The sequence below is a fragment of the Mastacembelus armatus genome, chromosome 9 (genome assembly GCF_900324485.2).
Source record: "Mastacembelus armatus chromosome 9, fMasArm1.2, whole genome shotgun sequence".
NCBI classification, from domain to species: domain Eukaryota; kingdom Metazoa; phylum Chordata; class Actinopteri; order Synbranchiformes; family Mastacembelidae; genus Mastacembelus; species Mastacembelus armatus.
This window is the reverse complement of record NC_046641.1, coordinates 19,964,068-19,986,186: the sequence shown is the minus strand read 5'-3', so window position 1 is coordinate 19,986,186 and position 22,119 is coordinate 19,964,068. Positions and strand designations below refer to the sequence as shown.

At 38.8% G+C, this 22,119-nt stretch overlaps 2 protein-coding genes across 6 annotated transcripts; one reads left to right on the top strand and one right to left on the bottom strand.

Annotated features, from left to right (window-relative positions):
• Positions 1–323: 323 nt before the first annotated feature.
• On the top strand, positions 324–11,025 carry ptgs1 (prostaglandin-endoperoxide synthase 1). Of its 2 annotated transcripts, none has more exons than XM_026321887.1 (11): positions 324–463; positions 553–633; positions 3,001–3,088; positions 3,221–3,361; positions 3,707–3,850; positions 4,261–4,442; positions 4,596–4,679; positions 6,107–6,353; positions 6,623–6,909; positions 7,937–8,084; positions 8,711–11,025. In XM_026321887.1, exons 2-11 carry the CDS (start codon positions 619–621, stop codon positions 9,055–9,057), a joined length of 1,683 nt encoding a protein of 560 aa, XP_026177672.1. In that variant the 5' UTR covers positions 324–463; positions 553–618; the 3' UTR covers positions 9,058–11,025. The 2 variants fall into 2 exon arrangements, with proteins under 2 accessions (XP_026177672.1, XP_026177671.1); XM_026321886.1 differs by having other exon boundaries at positions 2,972–3,088.
• A 426-nt stretch (positions 11,026–11,451) lies between these two features.
• On the bottom strand, positions 11,452–20,598 carry LOC113138370 (roundabout homolog 1). Of its 4 annotated transcripts, XM_026320724.1 has the most exons (13): positions 20,440–20,598; positions 20,119–20,270; positions 19,590–19,743; positions 19,188–19,380; positions 18,861–18,955; positions 18,349–18,535; positions 17,983–18,080; positions 17,720–17,873; positions 17,290–17,408; positions 16,464–16,631; positions 16,171–16,284; positions 15,184–15,298; positions 13,905–15,009 (listed from the first exon to the last, which is right to left on the bottom strand). In XM_026320724.1, the coding sequence occupies exons 1-12, from the start codon at positions 20,546–20,548 to the stop codon at positions 15,285–15,287; spliced, it is 1,557 nt and encodes a 518-aa protein (XP_026176509.1). In that variant the 5' UTR covers positions 20,549–20,598; the 3' UTR covers positions 13,905–15,009; positions 15,184–15,284. The 4 variants fall into 4 exon arrangements, with proteins under 4 accessions (XP_026176507.1, XP_026176509.1, XP_026176508.1 ...); XM_026320723.1 differs by lacking the exons at positions 13,905–15,009; positions 15,184–15,298 and having other exon boundaries at positions 15,796–16,284; XM_026320725.1 differs by lacking the exons at positions 13,905–15,009; positions 15,184–15,298 and having other exon boundaries at positions 15,796–16,284; positions 17,983–18,044.
• Positions 20,599–22,119: the final 1,521 nt, after the last annotated feature.

Below are 22,119 nucleotides of genomic sequence, written 5' to 3'. Positions count from 1 at the left end.
AGTTATAGAAGTAAGTCCTTTGTTATATTAATTGGCCAGCAGGTGGAGATAGAGTATTTGGAAATTTTCTGTGGGCTTTTCTTTTTTTGGATCTGTTCACTACAATGATCTCAATGACACATAAAAGCAATACTTTACAGCATTTCCAGAGGTTTTCATTCTGAATAAAATGCACACTATCCCAAGAAAACCTGGCTTGGCTGTTTCATTTCAAAATGATTTAATCAAATTACTTGACACCAGAGGGCTTTCTTTAAAAGCTACTACAGACTAAATGGGGGAAGGACACTATGTCTCCGCCCATTATAAAGCCAGTTAGACCATGTCTGTTCATGATGTGATGTTAAGAAGGGCCATCTCTCAAGTATCTTTCTACAACCAGAACAACATTGTGAACCAACATTTTTAACACAAATTTAATTTCAGCTCTTGTAGGGTGAGACACAAAAGAAAGTCATGAGCGGTGAGTTATGAATAACATGAATATGTTTTTTACACTATGGTTACACTATTCAAATAATTACTTCTTCTTTTTTTTTTTTCTTAAAACAGAGTTTAGCATTTTCTCCATGTGGGTCTTTATCAACCTGTTGCTGCTGGAGAGCTCATCATGTACTGATGGCACAAGTGTTGGTGAGCAGTTTTTTCCCCCCCATCACAAGTTAGCACAGAAGTGCTTCTGTTTTTAGCGCACCCTCACTGATTTAAATGTAGTTGACATATTAGAAACCTTCAGTGCTAACACAACACAATGCAGCAACAGCACAAATGTCATCTTACAAAATCTGCATACAATTTAATCAACACCTTTCTTAAACTGCACATTATCACCTTTATTGCAGAACTGCTTTATGAATGTATGTTGTATTTTGCTGGCACGTAGAGATGGTGTATATATTAACCAGTATCATGTCATGGGCTATTTGTTGTCAATATTAAGTTATTTGTTGTTCTTTCACTTGCTCTGGTATATCATCAAATTAAGATTTTTATAACCAGCGATAGAAAGAGTATTGAAATCCTAAAAGTCCTGTAAAAGTGTGCATTATGAAAAAAGACTGCAAGAGGCTGATTGGTCAGCCCCAATTAAGTTGAGGTCACTTAATCATTCTGGTATAGATTCTGTGTCTGAATGGAAATATTGTTCAATTTTAAAATTAGTTCAAAGTAAGCCACAGGTGGACTTTTGGTGCAGTTTAGAGTGCGTGATGTAGGTCAAACCATAGTGAAATAAAGGTGTTAAATAAGTTTTGAAATAATGATTAAATTTAGATATCAGTAGACATCTTTGCATATCATCTATACCTCCTTTCTCAGTTGAGTTCAGCCCAGTAGTATTTCAAATAATCTACACAGACTCACACACTTTTCTTTTTAGAAACCTAAATCTATTTGCTGTTCGTGTAGGACAGACATCCTTATCTATTGTGTTATTCTCAGTTAATGAGGAAGAGGAAGCTGCAGTGCCACATTATCTCATTGAACGTCTGCATGCAAAAAGAGCACAGGAAGTTACATTATAACTGCAAAAAGTGTTTAAGAAATTTGGGGGGATAGGTGGTAGGCAGCTCAACAATTTGAGCATAACTTCGCTTAACCAGTTCCTGTGCACAGACTGGATATATGATGGGTAAAAAGTAGTTCTGACAGAAATATACAGACACTTGGAAGACACCCCAGACAACCTGTAGACCACAAGGAGCTCCTGTGAGTCAAACATCTTAAGCACAGGCACCTCAGCCGTGGTAATGCTGAAAACCACATTTACATATTTTAATATGAAAGAATAAATAGCTGCATTTATCCGACAGCATTAACAGATTGTGATATATGCAACAGAACACCCCACACAACAGCATGAGAGTGAGACACAAAACATCTAAAAATGATGTGGCCTCTGTCATTGTGTATTGCTTTGTGGTGATTCTGTATCGTTTTGTAGTCATTCTGTGCCTCTTTCTAGTTCTTCTGCATTACAACTGTGTGGTGGTTTCATATCTCTGATTTTTATGTTTTTTCCATCCATGGCACTATAAAGGCAAAGCCAAAATCTCTATATCCCCACCTGCATACATGTGCAGCCTCTATAGCCTAAATGTGTTATCAACCTTTGGCACTGTAAGAATTTATTTTTATTTATTAATGCCAGAACAAATTTAACAAATAACTACATTAATCATGACACATTTAACAACATAATGCAAGAGTTCATTTGAAACCTCAATCAGAAACACACCCATTTAAATCAGAAAGCTCTCAACATTAAAGGTGGTTGAAACTGAAAAGAGCGAGAGACGACATTACAAAATTTTGCAAAAATTACATGTAGTCGTCACAAAATCCCATGGCACACTGGACACTATTTGGGAAACACTGATTTAGAGATATTTTCAGCTTTAGAGGCAAAAATTAAATATAGCATGTACGTATAAATGCACACTTTCTTTTCCGTTAAGTCAGCATGTTCAGGTTGTCTGTGATCGTCTTGGGCCTTTTTCACTATCATCACACCATCTATTACCTCAGAGTCACTTCAGACCGGCAGGTTTCGAAACTTTTGAACAGGCACTGGTTCATGTTGATAATAAAGTATACCTTAGTAGTGACACACTTTCTTCAGCATAATAGTTAAATGATAAAAAACAACCTTAATTATTTTAATATGAATGAAATAGCTGCATTTAATCCGACAGCATTAACAGATTGTGATATATGCAACAGAACACCCCCCCTGCCCCCCCCCCCCCCCCCCCCCCCCTCCACCCACACAACAGCATGAGAGTGAGACACAAAACATCTAAAAATGCTGTGGCCTCTGTCACTGTATGTTGCATTGTGGTGATTCTGCGTCATTTTGTAGTCATTCTGTGCCTCTTCCTAGTTATTCTGCATTATAACTCTGTGGTGGTTTCATTTCTCACAGAAGTTATTCATTTATACAAAGAAAGATAATCTTTTTCCTCATTCGCAGTGAATCCCTGTTGTTACTACCCTTGTCAGAACTTAGGAGTCTGTGTGAGGTTTGGTACAGATCGCTATGAATGTGACTGCACCAGCACCGGCTTCTATGGAGAAAACTGCACTATTCGTGAGTAAAGCTAAAATTGCATTCGAGTGTCATCATGTGGATGTAATAATAACAAAGACGTAATTTATAAAGAAAAGATGCTTTTTTTGTAAGAAGGCACAGAAAATATTTATTTTTGCTTTTTGTGCTTAGCCGAGTTCTGGACCAGAGTTTTTTTCATGCTGAAGCCCAGTCCTACAGCTGTTCACTACATCCTCACCCACTTCCAATGGTTCTGGGACCTCGTCAACAATTCTTTCTTGCAACAAACCTTCATGAGAATAGTACTGACAGGTAGATAAAAACCCTAAAACCATTCACTTATTAAGAATCTCAGACCACAGCAAATAAATAAAAATGACTTGCTGAGGGTTAGGGTTAATACATATTATTATTATATATAAATGCATGTTATTGGGATCATTTATTGATATTTTCATGCAATTTCCGAAATTATATATGATACATACTGTACAGAGTAACAACCTTATCCATTAAATATATATTGAAGGAAGAATTAATTACTTGCCCTTAATGTGCTTCCTTCATTCCAATAAAAAGGTTCTGAGGCAGCAAAAAGAGAAAATATGTGAAAAAGAATTTTAGTAGTAAACTATATACTGTCATCTTCTCCCAAAGTCAGAAGCAACCTTATTCCAAGCCCTCCGACCTACAATACTAAATATGGATACCTCAACTGGGAGTCCTACTACAACATCTCCTACTACACCCGGCTGCTCCCTCCTGTACCTGAAGACTGCCCTTTGCCCATGGGAACTAAAGGTGCTACTGTGTTCTGAGTTTTTCTTATTTATTTATTTTTTATAGGAAAAATGTTTTCATACACATTAATCACACATCTTTCAGTTCCTAAGCTAATGTGGAAAACTCAGTTTTAAATGGCACACTAAATGCCTATTTATATAGGCTGAAACACTTTTAATGTAAAACTTCTGTGTTGAGTTGCATTTGTGGTGGCTTAACATTGTTTGGGGGAAGAGGAATGGCTGACCTGACGCTTGCTGTAGTGCTGTGGAAATGAAGATTCCAGTAAATTTATAGAGTGACCAAGAAACTGTTTGGAGTTCAAGTTATTTGCTGAGCAGGGCAAATCTGAAGAATAGGCCTGTGTAACACAAACATGACCCAAATAAATGACTGTGCTCCATCTTAAAGCATTACTTTCTCTACAGGTAAACCTGTTCTTCCTGATCCCAAAGTGTTGGCTGAAAGGTTTTTTAGAAGAACCAAATTTCGGGCAGACCCTCAGGGAACCAATGTGATGTTTGCGTTCATGGCCCAACACTTCACCCATCAGTTTTTCAAGACAAACCATGAAGTTCAAGGGGGCTTCACTAAGGCTTTAGGACATGGGGTAAGATAGATATTGATGATAGAAAGGTCAGGTATGTTCATCAATTTAAACAATTTATCTGTTAAGATTCAGGATCAAGAAATATGACTCTCTAATAATATGTTGTGTTGGACTCCAATTTAGTACAAAGTGTGAATTATCTTACTCACCCAGGTAGATGCGAGCAACATCTATGGAGACAACCTCATGCGACAGCTTCAACTCCGACTACATAAAGATGGAAAGTTGAAATATCAGGTAAAAAACAGAGAACAGTTTGACACTTTGAGAAGTAAGTTTGGTTTTCTTTTGTTAGTTAAATTTAACAATGATGAAACCTTTTCTTGATGACACTAAGATAACTCTTTGCCTGAAAGTGAATAAGAAAAATGTTCTTTAAAAAGCCCAAGTGCCCTTCTCTTGTCTAGGTTTTGTTGAGCCAGTAAACAGTTAGTTTAACCAGCTGGCTAAAAGGTGTTAAGCTGACTTTAGTGTAAAACACTGCCTGGACATGTTAATTAGTCAGCTTTGGCAGTTTGAATATGAAACAATGTCCTTATTGTGGTTTAGAAGTGTTTATCCTTCCCAACATGTTGAAGTATTTGCTAAAATTAGGACTTTCAGTTCCATTTTGAGGTGACAAAATATTTCAAGTGCTCTTCTTAAAGAGCGAAATTGTTATTGAAGCTTCCTAAGCACATTAAGCAGCTCCACTCACTCTTTGAATTTGTCATTTTGAGAGTAAAAAGATAATAATGGTCATAACTTAAAATGAAAAAAACATATGTCCGTGAAATAATAAAATAACTATTGCCCAAGACCCCTGGTATCAATTGTCGTGGACATTTCTATAAGTTTGAGAGTTGCTAATTCTCAGAACCAACCACAAGTGTGATGAATCATCATTTCAGGTTTAATCAGGGGCATCCGGAGAGAAGTCTTCACAGAATTCTCTGTCTTTCTGTTACAGATCCAGGTTTATATAGCTTGACAAAAAGGGGTGGAATCATATTGGGAAAGACCCCACATGTTTGTTCAGGTGTCTTCTACCTTCAGGCTTTTACCAGCACAAAAAAAATTGTTGGCAGTTATTTACAGGCCTCTAAAACCCTAAAATGCTACACCAATAATACACTAAACCACTAAAAACCAAATACCATGCATGTTTTAGCCCAATCTATTTAAGTGACCCTTTGACCACCTATTCCATGCTGTGTAAAACCCCAACACAGTATATCAAATGCCATCTGTTGCACATCTCAACGAAGGGTCTGCCACAGATAACTCGGTTCCTATGACGTGTTCATTTCTGAGGACGTTCTTCAGATAGAAGTGATAGTGATGAAGTGGTTAAAGACAAACAATCATGTGGTTCACTTTATGCATCACAGTGCCTTAGCATTATTATTTATCTTGACATACTTCAAGTGAGATATAATTGAAAAGGGACTTCCTTATCTTTGTCCTGTCTTTATCCAAGCGCCATCTGCATTTTGTATATGACAAGTTCTGTGGTAGTTATGAATTTCACATCAAGTCATGACCTGTGCTGGTGTGCAACAAGAGATTTCTGTAAGAATATTTTGAGTTTAGTAAACAACATTAGACAGTAATGACTGTATAAATGAACAACATTCATGATTGTTCCCCTCGCATAGCTTTTTACTCTTTTTGTTTTTCCACAGTTAGTAAATGGAGAGATGTACCCACCTACAGTATCTGAGGTCCCTGTACACATGGTGTATCCTGAAGGTTTCCCTCCAGAGCAGCGTCTGGTCACTGGTCAGGAGTTATACGGTATCCTCCCAGGCCTCACCATGTACGCCACCGTATGGCTGAGGGAACATAACAGAATCTGTGATATTCTCAAGGCAGAACATCCCACCTGGGATGATGAGCAGCTTTTCCAGACCACCAGACTAATCATTATTGGTGAGGGCCTCATATACATATAGTTTAGGTCACAAAGTTGTGCCACTATTCACCAGTCTTATTTCTCACAGTACTGCTTTGGCATAATAAATAAACAAACAAACAAACCTGTCATTTTTAAGCTACAGTACATTCAAGCAGTTTTGACAGGTTTTTGTTATGCCTATAGGTTATAAAAGTTCAAATTTTCATTAACCAGCTTCTTCTAAATGTTTTTAAAATTCTGATAATATTTGGCTTAGTGTGTAACATATATTTTTTGCACACAGGAGAGATTATAACCATCATAATAGAAGAGTATGTGCAGCAGCTGAGTGGTTACCTGCTGAAGCTGAAGTTTGATCCCACTCTGCTTTTCAACGTGCGTTTCCAGTACAGCAACCGCATCGCTCTGGAGTTTTGCCAACTCTACCACTGGCACCCACTGATGCCTGACAGCTTCTTCATTGACGGAGATGAAATCCCATACTCCCAGTTTATTTACAACAACTCCCTCCTCCTGCATTATGGTGTGGAGAAGCTGGTGGATGCTTTCTCTCGGCAGCCTGCAGGACAGGTAGTAGAATTATATCTTGTAAATTAATAAAAAAGGGATAAAGGGATATATACATATGATATATATATATATATATATATATATATGATCAGTACATGAAATTTAAAATGGCTTGATTATGAATTATCAACATTTCAACTTTATTTCAAATTTCCAGTGTGTCCTGTACACGCATGCAAATGGAAACTTATTGACTGCTGTATAGCCACCAGTCTTTTTCTTATCCAACTCCAGTTCATTTAGATATTACTCCTCAAAATCAAAAATTGTGTCTGCGCACGGCTTGTAGACTACACCAGAACACAGCCTTCCATTTGATGCATTAAAACTAAATAAATAAATGAAAGTTGACATTCATTTTGACCGAAAAAAAAGTGACCAAATGTGATTTCATTAACATTTAATAGTAGAGGAATCACATCTGTGCCATTACTTCTAAATAAGTGATGAAAAAGTTCTGTATCACATCAGGGATGTACATAATTGACAGGAAACACAATAAAGGAAGTTGACATCTTTTTAACCCCTACCCACCCACTCCTGAAATAACTGAGAATAGCCTAAAATGTCAGAGAGATAATAGTGACACATACTGACTCTGCACAAACTAGAAATAAAAACAGAAATTTGAGTAGTAGGTGGTAGGAAACATTTTGCATTACTCCTCATCTCTGCTATGTAGTTTTTCTACACACTGGCATGTGAAACAAACTTTCACTCAGATCACAGTGATGGTGCAATATGTGACATGACATGCACTAATAACCACTAAACCACATTTTTTAAAAATTATCCACATTAAAACAGACTTGCCCTCACAGTTACTTCCTGAGACTAACAGATAGTACTGTATTCTCAGATAAGATCAGCTTTCAGTAATGCCACATACATGCAAAGTGTTATCTTTGCTGAAGATAATGAGACAGTATGGACCATTGCTAAACAGCAAAAGGACTATTCACCTCTGTTTATTTAGCTGTTTTTGTGAAGCATTCAATAAAATAACACTGTAGAAACTGTCTTTCAGATAGGTGGAGGCCACAACTGTCATGATGCAGTGCTGAAGGTGCCAGAGATGGTCATCAAAGAGTCCAGAGCAGCACGTGTGCAGCCCTTCAATGAATACAGGAAGAGGTTCAACCTAAAGCCTTACACATCTTTTTATGAATTCACAGGTAAGTAGGGAAGAAAGAATATGTTATTTGTGATGTGTATTGCTAGCGTTTGTCCTTAACTGCAAAAAGCAGTGGTGGGATGTACTGACGTACATTTAAATAAGTTCTGGACTGTTCAAATTTGAGGTACTTGTACTTCATAGGAGTATTTGCCTCTTATGCAACTTTATACTTGAACTCCACTAGAATTTAGAGGGACATATTCTACTTTTTACTAAACCGCTATTCCTGTCCAGTGACAACTTCAAACATATATTATACATGGGATACAGACATAGGATACAATATTATACACAGGATACGATGCACTGCTGCTATACAACATTCAACATTTGATAGGAAACATCACGTTGTCAAGTTTGAATTTCACTCACGTAATGTTAGAGGAAGTTAGCTTGGCCAAGGTGACGCTAGTTAGCTTAGCTTGCTAAAGTTAGCACAGATCCCCACTAGACACCGTGTTAACAGTACATAACTGTATGTTTTACATAATATTAGCAGGGGGGCAAACCCTGCAGCCCGCTGACTGTAGTTAACTCATATTACTGTAACACTACATTGTGATTCATTGCTAGCCCAGGAGCTATGCTGCTAGCGTGTTAATATGCTAATCATCTTCCACACAGATGACGCAGACATGGCCAGAGGTTTAGAGGAACTGTACGGTGATATTGATGCTTTGGAGTTTTACCCTGGGGTCCTGTTGGAGAAAACACGTCCTAACACCATATTTGGTGAGAGTATGGTGGAGATGGGTGCTCCCTTCTCTCTGAAAGGCCTCCTGGGAAACCCAATCTGCTCCCCCGTGTACTGGAAGCCCAGCACCTTTGGGGGCGAGACGGGCTTCAATATCGTCAAAACCGCCACTTTGAGGAAACTGGTGTGCCTTAATACTAAGTGGTGTCCGTATGTGAGTTTCCAAGTGCCAGGAAATGAGGAGGCAAAACCAAAGAAAGCATCTACTGAACTTTAATGAATTTTCATAATGTAGGTTTTAATCAAGCCTGCAGTGAACAGGGTCTGTTTCCTGGGAAAACAGCTGATAGTCCAAATATATTGTATTGTCTGGCGTGCTGATCAGATCAAAGTATTTGTTAACGTGTAGCAAGAAAAGCCCTTTTTATGTCTTTTAATTTGCTTTCGTCATTGCTCAGCATTTTGTCTATTTTGTCTTCATTTCTTTGCGGTTTTCTCTAAGAGGTGGTATTCTGTCAGTATAATACAGTGTGTATTAATACACCAGTAGATTACCTGTTAAAAGAAAAGAGAATATTTTAAAATACATGTGCAAATTGACTAATAAAATATAAGAAACAGACTTTTATTTTTAAACAGTATTGTCATTGTGAGCATAGTTGTGGACTTGTTACACGAGTTTCTACAAACACAGTTTTGAATTGGATAAAACCTTTAATAGTAAACTAAATGTTAAGTGAGTGTGTTCTGTCAAAGGCAGGGGCCGACTGACAGGAAGAGTAGGGTGGTGGTTTTTTTTTTTTTTTGAATGTGTGAAAAAGTGGTCACACACACTAGGTGTTTTGCTGATATCCTGAGATGTTTAAGAACAGATTGTGCTAGTTCTGTTTCATATCTATATTTTAAGGTTACAGCTTTAGTGCTCTCAGCATTGCACAGTCAGGGGAGCATGTCACCAAAACTACTGCGTCATGATGCCGATCATGCTGAACAACAGATAAAACATTAATTCGATCATGTGTAAACTATACGCCGTAAACTATGGCATATAACTAAACTGCACAGTACCTTATTTATTGCATGTCTAACACAAACATGGAAGAAAAGCATGGTTGTAATGATGCCTGTGATTTACATTTTTTGGAAATAGTGTGGCTGTTTCAGTTTCAGGGCTAGTAGGGACGTGCATGCTGACTTACAGGCTGTCATGATTCACTGCAACACTCAGATCGAGACATGCATTTCCTTCTAATGACAAGTCAAAATGTCTCCTATGAAAAAGGCTTAATATGCTTGAAAAGAGTGACTCAAACATTGTGATTTTACACACATATATATATCCAATATACTGTAGAATCAAGGTTCAGAACACACAATAGCAGCCATTTAGACTCAAAAGGCAGCACAAATTAAGGCTCAGTTCTCTGATAGGGCACCTCAACCTCTTTTGTCACAGAACAAGGCCAGAAAATTACACTTGTAGTAATGTCTGGCAGCTAACTTTCAATAATTTGTATTGAAATTTGAACTCTTTGGTTCTAAAACAATAATGTTGAATGAAATGTTAACCATATCTGTCAGTAATGGCAAGTAAATATGTCTGATAGAGAATCTCAACTCCCCCACATAATCGGTAAAAGTAATCATATGCCCTTTAAAAATGTTAAACATATATAGCACCATACCTTGTTAGACTTAATCTCACATTTTACCTTGATAAAGATTGCCAGGTTGAACAAGTGCAGTGGGAGATCATCTGTGGAATGGAGTGATGGGAGTGGGGACCTGCATCCCATTGCAAAATTTCATGTAAGGCTGCATTAAAGCCAAGAAAAGAGCAATTAAAAAAAGCAAAAAGGGGAAAAAAAAAAGAAACATATAAACAGAAGAACTGGTGTCAGAAAGAGACATGAGGTATGATCAGCCTGTCAGGGTCTTCTGGTGATTTACCAATGGATGTTCCCTTGTCTGGTAACTTATCTTGGTTTCAGTAGTTGCTTCTCCTGGTCCTGTGTTTCCTGTATTAATATTTCTCAGCACGTGTAACCCACCTACTCCCTGTGTATGTTCTGGATCATTGTGTCACCAGGACAATACTCACCTGGTTCCCTCCTGTGTATAGACATTGTCTCCACTACACCTGCCTCCTAAAAGACTACTGAGAATCCTTTGTTCTAGTTTTCCAATCAATGCTGTGCATGTTATAGTATCTTTTGTTATAATAAACTACTCTTTTGTCTGCAAACTGGTGAGAGTATAGTGGAGATGGGTGCTCCGTTCTCCCTGAAAGGCCTCATGGGAAACCCACTCTGCTCCCCTGCAGATTCCAGTTCCAAGATTGTATCACCGTTCAGGTATCCTAAATTATTGTGTTCTGTAATTCTGATGTTATTCTGTATTTAAACACTTCTATGAATAGAAAAATCTGAGTACTGAGTTCTGGCACTGACCATAAAAAATTTGTCTGTTTAACTCAATGGAGGACAAATGTGCTTGCTTGTGAGAAATATGCCATATCTAGTGTGAAACAGCACCAAGTGTGCGTAAATGAAGATACCCTTATTTTGGAAATAAGTCTCATAGGGTCATGTGTAACGTAAATGTACATGGAGAAATTTCACCAAGGCCTTTGGCTATATGTCTAAATGTTTATTGATGCAGCCCCTATCATCTTACTTTGGTTTAAAAAAGTGTAACAGTCAAGTGGAGTGATATAAGAAAATGAGCAGGTCAGTGAAACAAGTTTTGTCACAAATATTGCAGTATCTTTTGAAAAAGTAATATATCCTTGGCTGTTTCACTAAAGAAGTTAATACTGTACACATTTAAGTCATTAAACTTGAACTCACCTATAAACAGTTACATAATATGAATCAGTGTGAAACACAACTATCGAAATAATACTTTTAAAACTACACATGTACATTTCTCTTTCATGTTTTAAAATAAAATAAAGAATCAAAGCAATAGAAAGCAAGCACAATCATGTTAAAGCTGTAGTTATATTCAGACCTAGCCAATTCAACATGTAACATGACAGTAGAAATATAGAAAGTACAGTGTTCTGAAATACACATAAAAAAAAATCATGCAGATGTTAATGCAGTTTGTTTTTTCAAAGAACAGGGGAAATATTAATCTGCTTATCAAGAGTTGAAATGAGAAGATTCATCATTACCTTCCCAAAATGGCGAACTACTCATCTAAATATACTTTAACACATTACACCAATTATGAGACATTTCGTTTCTATCATAGTGCTTGGAGGTGCTTGGTCATATGAGTTGTTGTACTGTGTGCCTTAATCTGTAGCTACTTGCACCGATGAAATCTGGAAGCTGATTGGTCATTCCCCTGATTGTTAATTAATGGGGGACTGAATAGAGGCGCAGCTATTGACGTAGAGTTAGAGATGGAAGTGATATGTGTAGTAGTGCCTACTGCTGTTGAAGTAGAGGCTGCTGGGTAAAAATGGACATCCACTGCAACTGTAGTGAGACCCAGGGAGACATGGTGAGACAGGAGCAGGGGAGGATTGCCATGTGAGATGCTGAGGCTGTGGTGGAGGGGTGCTACACATGGTTCAGCACTTTGCACAGTTAATGAGGAGCGCAGGCTCTCCTCATTTCTGGATGGTGGAGAGGGGGAAGATGAATGGGAAGGTAAAGGTGACGGAGGAGGAAAGGCATCCTGGCATGGGCTATTGTTGTCTCCTCTGTTACTGTTCCACTCCTCAGCACACTGCAACTGAATGCTGGGTTGGGACAAACTGCAGCCCTTGTCCTCCTCCAGAGAGGAATCAATCTGAAATAGTTAGGAATGAATTCCTTAATGATATTAATTGATGTATTAAAGGGTAGCAAGCCTTACATGTCAGTACAACACTGATGGCACCATGAGGTTTGCAATTCTAATTATGTAGCAGAAAACTGGATGGTTGGGTTAGCTTTAGCACATTAGCACAGAATGTTGTATAAGATAGAATACCATGTTATTCTGCTACTGACATACTGTTAGTAACAATTAGCTCTAAATAATCATTTTCACAGAGTGGGGAAAATCAATCTGTTTAAAAAACTGGGCTAAAATTATTGTAAAATGCAAAGAAAGAAAATTCATGGATTTATTTTTCACCCACTCACATTCATGCGTTTCTGTGTTATCAAACCTTTGTGTCAAGAATGGGCTCAGGATAAGTCTCTACAGTGACCGAGTGGTTGTCCAGAGCGGGTCGTGTGTCCTCTTGAAGGTCCTCTAATGTGGGCTCCATCTGCACCGTGACCTCACTGTGACCTGGAGGTCGAGCTCGGGTGTCTGATGTGTTGGGGCTCTGCTCAATCACTGCCACACAGTCATCATCTTCAAAGGCTCTATATTATTTGCAGAGAAACCAAAAGATCAGTTGTAAGGTTTTGTCTAATTTATTCTGTACTGTACAATAGTATATTTACCTGTTTTCATATGGTCTTCCTGCAGCTCGGCGTTCAGTGTTTCGTATGGGGACACCTAGATTCCTCTGAGCTGTCAAGGACACATAAACTTGCCTTTAAAGAATAGTTTGACATTTGGTTAAATACACTTACTTGAGATAAATGAGGAAACTGACACTACTTTCATATCAGTATTTTTAAATATAAACCTAGGGAAACTGGGGACAGGGGGAAAGAGCTATCCTAGCTTATGTTTAGTGGTAACTAAAATTCAGGTCCTTTGTTCTGTTTGTTTAAATTACATCAAAATCTAAACGTTAACACAAGAATTTGGCATTTCACAAGGTGTGATTTAGCATATAATTTATTATATGACACTGTGATGCCATGTTTCTGACCTGATCGGCTTGTCGGTGCAGGTTCATTCTTCTGCACCACTGAATAGAAGGTCACAGTGATGAAGATGAAGGCCAATGATACACCTACTCCCACCACAATGGGGATGTCATGTTTCTCCAGCACTGGCAGCCATGATGGCGACTGCTGCGTCACTCTGGATTTGCAAGACAAACAAAAGGGACCTTTTGCTGTGTTGCTACATATGTTGTTTTTACCGTCAACACACAGCACAAAGTCTGTAGCAGCATGAATTTCCCACCACTCCATTGTTTTCTTTAACTTTACCTACCTGGGGTCATTGCTGGTCATTGGTGATTGTGAGGTGTTCCTCTTCAGCCACTCTGTAAGCTCTGTGTCATTGGGTGATTTAACTGATTGAACTGTGTCACTTTTCTGAGTACCATTAAGTCTTAATTGATCTGACATTTTGGCCTCATGGCCAACAGTAATCTCAGGATCCAGTGTTGAAAACTGTGGATGTTGTGTTGGAGATGACTGAGACTGGGTTTGAGAAAGTGAAGGAATCATTGAAGTTGATTTAGTTTCTGAAATTTGGCCATAAACCTGGACTGGTTGAGGCTTGGTGATTGAAGAAGTTGGATCTTGTGCAGAAGGCAAATAATAATGATGAACTGTTGAAAGCTCAAGATAGAACTTTGGTATAAAATGTGAGGTAACAGATTGCTGAGGATAAGACCGAGAGATTTGTGAGGGCTGCTGATGAGTTTGCCGATAGTGAGGTTGACCTGGGTGATCAAGTTTTGTTTGAAAAATCTGTGGTGAGGTTGACTCACGGTGAAACTGACTTCTTGTAAACAGCTGGTGTAAAGGAGTTTGAGAAAGATGCAGCTGGGTGACTGAATCTGAGTAGCTTGTACTAGTTTCAGTTGCAGGATCATGTGTTTGAGTCTGTGAAGAGGGCGCCAACTGCAGAAATCCAAAGGAACCATCTACTGTAAATTCTGACGGAGGTTGAGACACAGATTTCTCAGTGAAGGCCTCTAACATTTGACTGGCTGGAGATGCAGTGTGGATGTTAGAACCCTCATAATCAGGCTCTATGAACAGTTTGTCATGGACATGATGTTGAAATTGTGTATGTGATGATGTTAACGTCAAATGGGACTGACTTTCAGTGAGTGGATACCGAAGGGTTGTACCTAAAATTGGTGGTTGGGTGTGGAGATCTACTGACTGTAAGTTCAGATTTGGATCAGATTGTAACGTAGGAAGCTGCATCTGTGTGACTAACGGCTTTATTGGACTGGGTGTTGGCTGAATTAGGTGGTGTTGTGAAAAACCTCCTAGTGACCCCAATGGCATCTGTAGCTCAGCCACTTCTTTCTTTGACATTGCAGAAAAAGCTCTGTCTGTTGTAGCATCACAGGGAGATGAGGAGCCTGGAAATCATAAAAAAACAACAGACCACAATTATTCCACTGATTTTTTCTCAGTCATCAATATCATGATATATTCAAACGTGCTATGGGTACATGGTCTATTAAATTTCTTTTATGAGTATAAACTCGTCATAAGCTATAGAACTGATGGTTGGAGATTTTTCAAGTACATACACGTGTCCTCCTTATGCTGTGCTTGTATCTGTAGATGATATATTGCCTTAAGGTTTTGCTCAGCCACACTGTCACTGGATTGGGACTCTGGCTGTTCTTTGCTAGTGTTGATGCTCTAGAAAATAAGAGCATTGCTTTCAGGACATGAACAGCATTGAACACAAGCAGAAATGAACTACTGTAAGCCACATAGCAAGTCATACTCAGGAAATATCCACAGCCATCGACAATGTAAACTCACCACATGTAAAGTTGCAAAGAAATACTTTCACAATCAAGAATAATTCACCACTTCTGCACCAAGACTGCACATGAAAACCAGCTACAGAGTCCAAACATGTGGGCTCAAAACAACGTCCCCCAGTGGTGGAAGAAGTATTTAGATCCTTTTCTTGAGTAATGGCATCTGTGACAGGTGTATTGTTATATTTAACATTATTAAATTGTTAATGCTGATGCATCAACATGTGAGAAGCATTTTACTTTGATAATTTATTAGATGTCAAACTGTTGTTATGAGCTTATCATATATTTTTATATAAATTCTAATCTGTAAAGTAACTACAGCTTTCCAATAACTGGAGTGGAGTTAAAAAGTACACTAGTTCTCTCTGAAATGTTTTGGAGTATACCAGTAAAATAGCATGAACTGGAAACACTCAAGTACTTTACTATTATATGAGTAATGTAATAACCAGGTATATTCCACCACTGGTGTCACCACACAAGCCATAGCAGAAATTTTCACATCATTACTCACAGCAGACAAAACCAGTCTTGTCTGCTTGCCTCTATCAGCTGGATGATCTTCAGATTAGGACAGAGGACAGCATGAAAGAGAATCAGCAAGACAAAGGAAACTCTGCATATAGGGTCAAGGAGGCAGCTTGCTGTATCATTTGACTGTATACTGAACGTGTATACGTGTACATGTGTGTGGGATTGTAGTTGGAATTTAACCTTAATGATGAGCTGACATTGACATACCAGTGACAGTGAGGACAGTACGTCTCTGATGTCGTCCTGCTCGGTTCTCAGCAGTACAGTAATATTCCCCTGCATCAGAGTATTGCGCACTGGAAATGTGCAAAGCTCCATATTCTATATAAGTAATAGGACAGCAAATCATAATCAACAGTCCCAGATATATTCACATCTGGTTTAGGAAATGACAGATTAAAGTTTTCCAAGTGTTATTTATATGTTCTGTTCAAAACAATATTCCAATGAGAATCTGATGAAAATTAATGCATATGAGTTAAATCACACTTTGGTCTCACCATGAAGGTGTGTGTCTTCAGTGGTACTGATGGAGAAGTGTCTCTCTGCACTGCTTCTGGTCCAGATATATGTGATGGGCAGAATCCCTACAGCCTTGCAGGGCAGGACCACTGAAGCCCCGATCCTGCAGCTCACCTGACCTATGAAATTCACTATGATGGGGCTCACTAGAAGGAGAAAGAGGAAAATATAGTCATATTCTGCATTTTATGCACATTGTATTAAAGTCATAACTGAGCTTTGGTGTGGACTCCAAAAACCTCAGATGTACTGTCTGTACTAGCATCTTAACAATTTGAATCATCTATACCTCTGGTGAGGCAGCATGGTGGATGAGTGGTTAGCACTGTTCTCACAGCAAGAAGGTCCTGGGTTTGCAAAAATTATCCTGTGTGGACTTTGCATGTTCTCGCTTGCGTGGGTTTACTCCGGGTACTCCGGTTTCCTCCCACAGTTCAAAAACATGCATGTTAGGTTGATTGGTGACTCTAAATTGCCCATAGGAGTGAGTGTGTGTGTGTGTGTGTGTGTGTGTGTGTGTGTGTGTGTGTGTGTGTGTGTGTGTGTCTATATGTGGCCCTGTGATGGACTGGTGTACCCCTGACTTTCACTCAAAGAGAGCTGGGATAGGCTCCAGCAGATCCCCATGCCCCTAAATAGGAATAAGCAGGTATGAATGAATGAATGAATGAGCTCAAAAAATTCCTTGCCAAGCATCACAAAAGTGCACCTGCTCCTGGCTTAATAAAGGTGATATCTGCTAAGGTGAGGAACTGGTTGTGAGTTATAATTTATTGTTTTGCATTATGTTCATTAAAAAATTACCAGCGACTCTCAGTGTTGCTGTGCTGCGGGTTTGGCCCAGTGCATTGGAGGCCTCACACACGTACACTCCTTCATCATAGGTCCGGGCTGACTGGATGTGGAGGGTGGCGTTTCTCAGTCTGTAAAAGATATGAAAGGTTATACACATCTAAGCAGTTGTTGTAGTACTTCTTGTAGTTTTTAGTGTGCAAACAAGTTTGCAAGACAAACTAATATTAACTGCATTTCCTTTTCAATCAGTCACTAGATATCTTAAATCTGTAAAATCTATATAACTGTAGCTGCCAGACAAATGTTGTAAAGTAAGTTAATAACTAAACATAGAAATCTAAAGTATCAGAAACTGCAAATACCTCAAGATTGTACTGAAGTGGAGGACTTTAACAAATATAGCCTAGCTACATTTCACCACTGCAACACACAAACTTACCCCAAAATAATCTTTCCACCAGTCCGCTTGGAGTGGCCTCTCTTGACCCAGGTAATGGAGGGTAGAGGGTGACCTGACACCCAACACTCCAGCACCACCTGGGCACCCACTGGTACCGTCAGCAGCTGTGGCCACAGTTTCACTGACGGAGGCGCTGCCAGGAAGAGAAAAGGGTCAGCATGACTGGGCGACATTATTATACACATAAGCAACAACTTGAGTGTCCAGTGGCACGGTGTTGTAGGTCTATTACAATGTTATACCCAGCACTGTTAGTGTTGCTCTTCTAGAGGTCAGGTATCTTTGAAGGTGGATGTTGGAGGCCCTGCAGAAGTAACTGCCACTGTCATATTCCTGTACACTGGAGAAAATAATGACGACATGGGCAATAGTAAAGGCTATAAACTATCAAACTCTATGGATGCAATAAAGTAGTAAATAAACTTGTTTTATAGCACTATCCATATTGTAATGTGTTGCCAATGCTATAAAAACAAAGTGACTCAGGACAGTTTGGGAAAGTTTGGAAAAGCACAAAGATATTGTCATATTCTCAGCAGCTTACACAGATGTATGGAAGGAACTCATATGGTATATGTCTTTTAAACACATACTATTCATACAAACACCTGTAAAAGAATAGGTCTCCAGTGGGCAGCACAGTTACATGAGCTGTGGGTGAGAAAGTTTGGTTGTTTTTGAACCAGGATACTTGGGCTGCTGGTCTGCTGTGTGGCGGCCTGCAGGTGACCGTAACATTTTCCCCCTTTTTCACTGTGAGGTTTGTGGGCTGCTGGACAAAATGCCAGTCCATCTCTGGAAATAAAACATGAATGCCACCTAAATGTACACATGATACTTCTGTTGTATTGTAGTTTTAGTAAAGTAAAATGAGTCACAAATAAATCAACAAAAGATCTGATACAATATGGACTAAAAAATACAAAAATAAAGACCAATAACAAATAATGACAAATTTTCATCAGCATTTGTAAGAAATTGTTTCATATTTTCTCTCATGAGTACCTGCCTTTAACAAGTAAAACAGGTAGTTGAACTTTTTCTGACAAAAGAATTACAAATTAAATTACCATTTCACACAAAATTATTTACTCATGTCAGAAATTCTTTATTACAGTACCAGCTGGAAGTAGGAAGGCTGGCTGGGACTTGATTGTCTCTTTCTGGTTGGATGCTTCACAGTGATAAAAGCCCTGGTCCTCCGTGGTCACATTTCTGGAAAACACAGCCATAAGTTGGTTAATCATTATTAAAATGTTTCTGGACTGTCAAACAATGTGTATCCTAACTTCTGTCTGACCAATGTGTATAAGCAAACATATCCCTGAATAAACTCAACGCAAGATCAGACTAATCTTTATAATATGTTCATAAAGCAGTTCTCCTGATCGCAATTGGCAAAAAACAATAAGAATTAATATTCCCCTTGTCCCATGCAGCGTGAGACCTGAATGTGAGCAGCTGCCCATTGTTCTGTAGGTTGAACGAGGCTGAGCAGTTTGTCAGGAGGCAGCCGTCTTTGAACCAGTGCACCATGGGAACAGGGAAGCCACCAACAGCACAATGCATGGAGACCGCAGCTCCCATAGCAACAGTGATGTTGTCAGGACCCTGGATAATCTGCAGCTGTTTGGGAACCCCTGCAAGACAGGCAGACACAGAGAGTCCCCAAAGTGTAAAAAATTAACCCCAATGCAAAAATAACATGTAAACAAAATGATTAGTCAACAATAGTGTTTATATGAGCCCTATGTTAGTGTCTTTGATTGACACTGACTTATTTGATAAATTAGACATAAAGTGAAAAATCTAACAAAAATATAAAACAAAACCAGGTGCATGTACTCACCCTGCACAGTTAGTTTGGCTGGTTTACTCTTCCTGCTGGTGTTCAGTAAAGGATTGTGTGTGACACAAATGTACATCCCCTCATCCTCTAATGTAATGTTTAAAAGATGCAGTGTGCCTGACGTCTTCCTCTGGTTACCATCTCCATACTCACCCTGAAGAGCAAAAAAAAAAGTTTTGAGCAAATCACATCTTGACATTTTTACATTTTCAGGTTTTTTTGCAAATTAAACAGCACTGTCTGGTCATCCCAGTTTTTGCTAAGACAGGAGGAATGACAACCATCCTACTAATCCCTGGTGTAAACTACGTTCACTTGGTGCACAAAGACAACTCAGCTGAATGATACTGATACTCTGATAAACCCCAAAAATGAAGAATGATGAGATTTCACCAGTTTGGATTACATGGCAAAAATTTTGTTCAGAACACTGAGCTTTAAACTTCCAGTGGGGTTTAATGCCATTTATTAAAAATCTTTCAGATCTTCTAAATGGATCAGTCTGTAGTTGTTGACCATTATTACTTACCTGAATCTGTTCACCTCTTGTGGCCATTTTTCCATCTTTGAGCCACTTGATGCTCGCAGGGGGTGAACTTTCCCCAGACACACACTGGAAGAAAACACCCTCTCCTTCTCTGACTGTCTGGTCCTGGGGACTGAGGAAAACATTCTCCAGACCTGTAACATATTTAATATATATTTTATCATCACTACATCATAAATTATTTCATTGGATCTTGTATCTATAAACAATATTCTGGCATTCAGTAATGTTGGGTATTAGAAAGCTAGAGACATGTTCATCTAGTGGCTGGACTGACTTACAACAAGAGACACATAGACTCACCCAGTTGGGATGAGACTGCCAAACTGGACAGGATGAGTAATATGTTGGAAGTCATCTGTTGTAGCGTCCAGATGGAGACACTGACATGCATCCTACAGCAGAGCTCCATCCTACAGCAGAGCTCCCTTGGAGGCAGGAGGAAACCAACATACAGCTTCATCCATGGTGTCAGCTGGAAAACTAAAAGATATGTAAGAGAAGAGTTTCAGTTTAGTTTCAGCTTTAACCTTTGCTATTCAAATCTACTGACTATTTTGCATATATCTGCAAAGTGCTTGTTACAGGAATTTGCATGATTCTAGCTAATATGTGCTTGGTACTGAACTGCAGTTAAGACAAGGTACAAAAGCAAAGTATCAATATGAATGATCTCATTAAAGAGCTGTTGTATTTTGAAAATTATGTTTCCTGCAATGACAGTTAGGTTAGATTTTATTTTAATTATCTTGCTTCATTAGCTCATAAGTAAATGATTTTTCATGCTGAATTAACAGTAACAGCCACCTAGTGCTGTAAAACATGAAACGTCATTCAGTACATTATAATGAAATACACTAATCCTTGTTCAGTGTAAATGGATGGCTTTTATTTGTCTTATGCCTGAAGCTTACTGTTTTACAATAACCCACCTCTCAGCATTTGTACTGGGAACCAATTGATCAGATGATCGGAATACTTTATGACACACAAATGAAAATCACATGGTCAATAGAACATAGTGTATACTGGCTTAACCTTACCCTATACCACTGGGCTGTTTTGACTGTTTTCAGTGGGTATTTCTGTTTTATATTTTGACCCGTTTTTAGACACTCCAAGCTCAAGTGTTAATGGTGCAGTGTGTAAAAAGTAAGATTTAGTGGCATCTAGTGGTGAGATTGCAGAATTCAAATTTCTGTTCACCCTCTCACACTCCACCCCCTGTTTCCTGACATGTCTGATGGGGAAAGTGGCCTTTTTAAAACAAAATGTGATTCCTAATCTAGAGCCAGTGTTCAGTTTGTCTGTTCTGGACTCATGCAGAAATATGGTGGCACAACATGGCTGCCCTGGTGAAAGGAGATCCTCTCTCTTTGTAGACGCTCATTCTAAGATTAGGAAGATGCAGCAGTTGGTACTGTGATTTCCAGTGAAAACAGTATGTAACCATATCATATTTTAGTTTGGGTCAATAATCCATAAGTAAAATTTTAAAAATGGCACTAACACTGGATCTTTGGTGATTTTACATGTGTACTGAGCAAAGTACCCATTATTGTATTGGGCTATATTTACACAAGCTTTCAGGTGAATGTTATGAAGGCAAACATGTGACACAGTTTCAGAGATATTCTTCAGTGATATAACTTCATCTTTCACTTTAGTCAGCAACATCAATACCACATCCTATACCGCAGTCATGTCTAAAAAACAAACAACACTGAACCTGCTGTTTGTGTAGAATGTATTCAGTGGATGAACTGAATATTTCTCGCTCTGTGTGTCTCTCTTGCTCTTAATGCACTCCCCTCCCATTTGTCTTCGCTTCATTCCTATTTTGGTTGTGAGTGTGGCACCGCAGCTCAGCTTTGTCCTTTTTAGTCCCTTGAATGGGTCCAGCCACTTTATAGAGCTCGCACTGTGGCCCTCCACTCAATGAAAGTGACATGAAAAGCGGTTGCAGAGCTTTGTACTATGAAG

Bases quoted from the DNA above. Each gene is read 5' to 3' on its own strand.
- ptgs1 (XM_026321886.1), top strand. The intron at 3,362-3,706 runs GTAGATAAAAAC...CTTCTCCCAAAG, and splicing joins CATGAGAATAGTACTGACAG to TCAGAAGCAACCTTATTCCA. The intron at 4,680-6,106 runs GTAAAAAACAGA...GTTTTTCCACAG, and splicing joins ATGGAAAGTTGAAATATCAG to TTAGTAAATGGAGAGATGTA.
- LOC113138370 (XM_026320722.1), bottom strand. From the start codon at position 14,962: ATGTCAAAGAAAGAAGTGGCTGAGCTACAGATGCCATTGGGGTCACTA. The intron at 13,764-13,898 runs GTAGGTAAAGTT...TTGCAAATCCAG, and splicing joins ATGACCAGCAATGACCCCAG to AGTGACGCAGCAGTCGCCAT. The intron at 13,151-13,231 runs GTAAATATACTA...CAAATAATATAG, and splicing joins GGAAGACCATATGAAAACAG to AGCCTTTGAAGATGATGACT.